At 49.6% G+C, this 4,648-nt stretch overlaps 1 protein-coding gene across 1 annotated transcript in view; it reads left to right on the top strand.

Moving 5' to 3' along the window:
• chst11 (carbohydrate (chondroitin 4) sulfotransferase 11) overlaps positions 1-4,637 on the top strand; it is a gene marked incomplete at both ends in the record, with an annotated part of 48,396 nt that extends 43,759 nt beyond the window's left edge. The window contains 5 exon segments of the mRNA XM_080537827.1: positions 334-384; positions 386-564; positions 4,010-4,025; positions 4,027-4,351; positions 4,354-4,637. Coding sequence (XP_080393953.1) covers positions 334-384; positions 386-564; positions 4,010-4,025; positions 4,027-4,351; positions 4,354-4,637 — 855 coding nt within the window.
• Between the last annotated feature and the right edge of the window lie 11 nt (positions 4,638-4,648).

Here is a 4,648-nt window from a genome sequence, read left to right as displayed (position 1 = left end):
CAACCTCTCCCACCCTAACACGCTAGAGAGGTGTTCAACCCGTCCTACCCTAACACCCTGGAGGTGTTCAACCCCTAAGTAAAAATAGATCTCTAAGAAAACATTTCTGCTCTTTAGATGAATAACAGGACAACTCTCCCTTCCTCCTCACCTCTTTCCTCCCTCCCTAATTATGAGTCTGAATTTTGTGATATTTCTTGTATTCCTGAAGACTAATTAAATCCTCTCTCTCCCTCCCTCTCCCTCTCCCTCTCCCTCCCTCCCTCCTTCCCTCCCTCCCACCCTCCCACCCTCCCACCCTCCCTCTCCCTCCCTCCCTTCCTCCCCTCTCAGCCGGAGTTCTCCAGCATGGCGTACCTGCACCAGGGGAGGAGGGACCAGGTGGGCTGAGTCGTGCCGTGCCCACAGCGCCTCCAGCAGGAAGAGGCGTGTCCTGACGCCCGGGGACCTGAAGCACCTGGTGGTGGACGAGGAGCACGAGCTGATCTACTGCTACGTGCCCAAGGTGGCCTGCACCAACTGGAAGAGGGTCATGATGGTCCTGGCCAGCCACGGCAAGTACAGGTGAGAGGTGACGCCGTATCTCTGTCTCTGTCTCTCTGTGTGTGTGTCTCTGTCTCTCTCTGTCTCTCTCTCTCTGTCTTCTCTGTCTCTCTCTCTGTCTCTCTCTCTCTCTCTGTCTCTCTCTCTCTCTCTCTCTCTGTCTCTCTCTCTGTCTCTGTCTCTCTGTCTCTCTCTCTCTCTCTCTCTCTCTCTCTCTCTCTCTCTCTCTCTCTCTCTCTCTCTCTCTCTGTGTCTCTGTCTCTGTCTCTGTCTCTCTGTCTCTGTCTCTCTATGTCTTTCTCTCTCTCTGGCCCAATCCCGATTCTCTTTTCTACCACTTCGGCTCGTTTTGGAGTCACTCGTTTTGGAGTCACTCGCTTTGGAGCCACAAGCCGTAGTGGTTCCCCGGGGAAATGGGACAACCCTTCACGACTAATACGTCATCCGTAGTGTAATGAATGGGTTAATTCATAGTCAGGACAGCGCATGCGCCTTAGAGAGAGTTCATGATATACCAGTAGGTGACTGACAGGTGTCGAGAGAACCGAAGTAAACTGGTTATACCTTTGTTGAACCCAGACTCAAGTGTCTTATTATTCTATGTCCAAGTGACATTACACGTAGTATCGTAGAAAAGCATTGACGCTCGCGATTCATTCACAACTTGAATGAACTTGAACGCTATCAATCGATCAAACAAGTCATTAAATAAAAAAGAATAATGCTTCATTATCATGGGGGAGAGACAAGTTCTACCCGGGGATTTCGGGATTTCGCTCCTAGCTGTGTCGATCGTGATAGGAGTGTCGTTTCGACACCATTCAAATGGTTTCAGATTCCCTGTCCTCTCCCCTATCCGGACACGTTTGAATTGTTATCCTAACCCACGGTAAACCACAGCTATTAACCCGCAAAGGGTGCCCCGGGCACCGTCTTTGTCCATTAATAACACCGGCTAGGAAGGTGGTAAAAACACAATACTGCTTAGCTCACTCCACCATCGCTATACGGTCATTTTTGAGCCATCAACCAACCCGCTGGCACCCCGGGAAGTTATGTTTCGAACCCCGAGAGCATGCATAAATGTCTATCCGGAAAGAGTACACTCTCCTCGGCCGCTGCACGCGCCTCTCCTCGGTAACGCGGAGGAACGAAAAGCTTACAGCACCGCGTATTCCCAGGCGGTCTCCCATCCAGGTACTAACACGGCCCAACCCTGCTTGATTTAGGACAACAGTGCAACAACTTCGAGGCTGAACTTTAGTTACATTTACGGCGTCATATGCCATCAAAGGGAAACATGGAAAAATGCATGACTTACAGATTGAATTTTATGACGTTACGAAATCCGATGTGACAGGAACGCTGGAGAAACAGCCGCTGTCCACTGCATTAGTTAACTACATGTCGTTGATGAGTCTCCGCTCACTGCCCTCCATCAAAATGGCACATATATAGTACTAATACATATAATATTACATAATAACAACTGCTCGGATAGGATTGCGGGTTGTTTTGGTTTAATACGTGCCATAGCTGTAAATAAACATGGAAATAGGTCATGCGCGTCTATCATGCCACATCAGCCTAACGTTAGATAGATAACTTAACATTAAATATGTCTATCATCATCCGCTGTCAAACGCCACAGGTAATCTTTTATTTTTAAACAGGAATGTACATCTCGATGTGAATCGCGCTCCTTATGGGAAGGCTGTGCTTGACGCTTCCATGGGGCACAATATCGGCATAATAGCGATCTTTTTTTGTTATGCTTGTTGTAAAGAAAAGGTCTATAATGCATTGAAATGACATTAAACTAAGATAATACGATGGTTATCATAATTTTCAAGTCTTTAATTACAAGTAATTCCAGAAAAAGTAAATGACATTTCAGGCTCGCTTCCGTATTACGAGAGCGAAAAGAACATTTCTGTAAGATGTTTCGCAATGCATGCCGGAAGGGAGTCTCATGGCTCCGAATCGAACGAGGGTCAAGATTTGCTCCAAATGGAGCCATGGAAAACCCTAACCCTAACCCTAACCTAAATGAGTAATGAATTGGGACGCCACTACGGCTACACGTGAACGCGCAAAACTGAGCCGTAGGGGTGAAAACGGAGCCGGAGTGGTGAATTGGGATTCACCCTCTGTGTCTCTCTCTCTCTCTGTCTCTGTCTCTCTCTGTCTCTCTGTCTCTGTCTCTCTCTCTCTCTCTCTGTCTCTCTCTCTCCCTCCACCTCTCTCTCTCTCCCTCTCTCTCCCTCTCTCTGTCTGTTCTGTAGCTTCCATTCTTCGAGTATGTACAAGAGCTGGACATGCCAGATATCTCTGAATGATAGTAGTGAAGTATCTATACTTATCTATCTAATAGCTGAGTTGTATTCTGATAGGCAGCTGACTGACCAACAGTGACTTATATTTACATTACACACACTGTTTTATTAGTATTTTTTTCGTTTTTAAATTGTATTTCTTATATAAATATATATAATAATATATTATATAAACTATATACTGTACAGAGGGGCGAGTCATACCGACGTCTCCAGTCGGAAAAGAGGCTGACGATACGATACGCTACTTTTTAACATTTTTGGCATTTAACTTTATTGACGCCGTATTACAAAGCGACTTACAGTCGATACATTTGACTAAGCAAGTGAATCATCAATCCACCAGTCGTAGCAGGAAGAGTAATCTAGCTCAGGCCCGGGGCCACTGGCAGTCGTCATGATAGAAGAATCATTTTTGTCTTTTTTTTAAATAACAAAAAATAAACAAGATATTGATTCTTGTTGTTGTTGTTGTTGTTGTGATTGTTGTTGTTGTGATTGTTGTTGTTGATCTTGTTGTTGTTGTTATTATTGTTGTTGCTGATGCTGTTATTGTTGATGTTGATGTTGTTGTTGTTTTTCTCCCCCATCGCCCTACCCGTACCCTGATCCTCATCCATTGTTCCCTCACTGTCCCACCCTCAAAACTCAAAGGCTTCGGTCACCGTGCCTTTTCACGAGCTGCACCCCGCCTCTGGAACTCTCTCCCTCAACCACTCAGAGACTCACCCTCACTCCTCACTTTTAAATCCCACCTCAAAACCTACCTGTTCTCCCATGCCTACAGCCTCCCTACCCCTAGCCACCCCTCCCCCCCATCCCCCCGCCCCACCCCCCCCGCCCCCCCCCCCCCCCCCCTGGACACGCATACAACCTCCCCTACCCCTACCCATCTCCCCTAACCCTCCCACCCCCCTGATATGCATACACAGCCTCCCCTACCCCTAACCACCTCACCCCCCCCCTCCCCGTTCGCTGATTCTGTGTTCCATGTGTCCATGTTGCTTGTTGTTTTTGTGTTTTCCGTATCTCCTATATTGTCAGCGTCTTTGAGCCTCGGAAAAGCGCTATATAAATTTAATGAATTATTATTATTTATTATTATCCCCCCCCCCCCTCCACCACCACAGTGACCCGATGGAGATCCCCCTCCAACGAGGCCCACATCCCCTCCAACCTGAAGACGCTGAACCAGTACAGCATCGCCCAGATCAACCACCGCCTCAAGAGCTACCTCAAGTTCCTGTTCGTGCGCGAGCCCTTCGAGCGCCTCGTCTCGGCCTACCGCAACAAGTTCACCCTGAAGTACAACGCCTCCTTCCACCGCCGCTTCGGCACACGAATCGTCCGGCGCTACCGGGCCAACGCCACCGAGGACGCCCTCCTCAACGGCGCTGACGTCAAGTTCCGGGAGTTCGCCGAGTACCTGACGGACCCGGCCACGCAGCGGCGGACGGGCCCGCTCAACGAGCACTGCAGACGGTACACCAGCTGTGCCACCCGTGCCACATCCACTACGACCTGGTGGGGAAGTACGAGACCCTGGAGGAGGACGCCAACCTGGTCCTGCGGCTGGCCGGCGCGGGGGAGGGGCTGCGCTTCCCAGCCTACGCCAAGTCCACGCGCACCACGGACGCCATGGCGGCGCGGTTCTTCGGGAACATCAGCGGGCGGCAGCAGGCGAGGCTCCACCAGCTGTACGAGCTGGACTTCCTCATGTTCAACTACTCCACGCCCGGGTACCTGCGCATGGACTGACGGACGGATGG

This window comes from Nansenia antarctica (genome assembly GCF_963989245.1).
Source record: "Nansenia antarctica genome assembly, chromosome: 8".
NCBI lineage: Eukaryota > Metazoa > Chordata > Actinopteri > Argentiniformes > Microstomatidae > Nansenia > Nansenia antarctica.
This window is presented reverse-complemented; position numbering and strand designations above follow the sequence as displayed.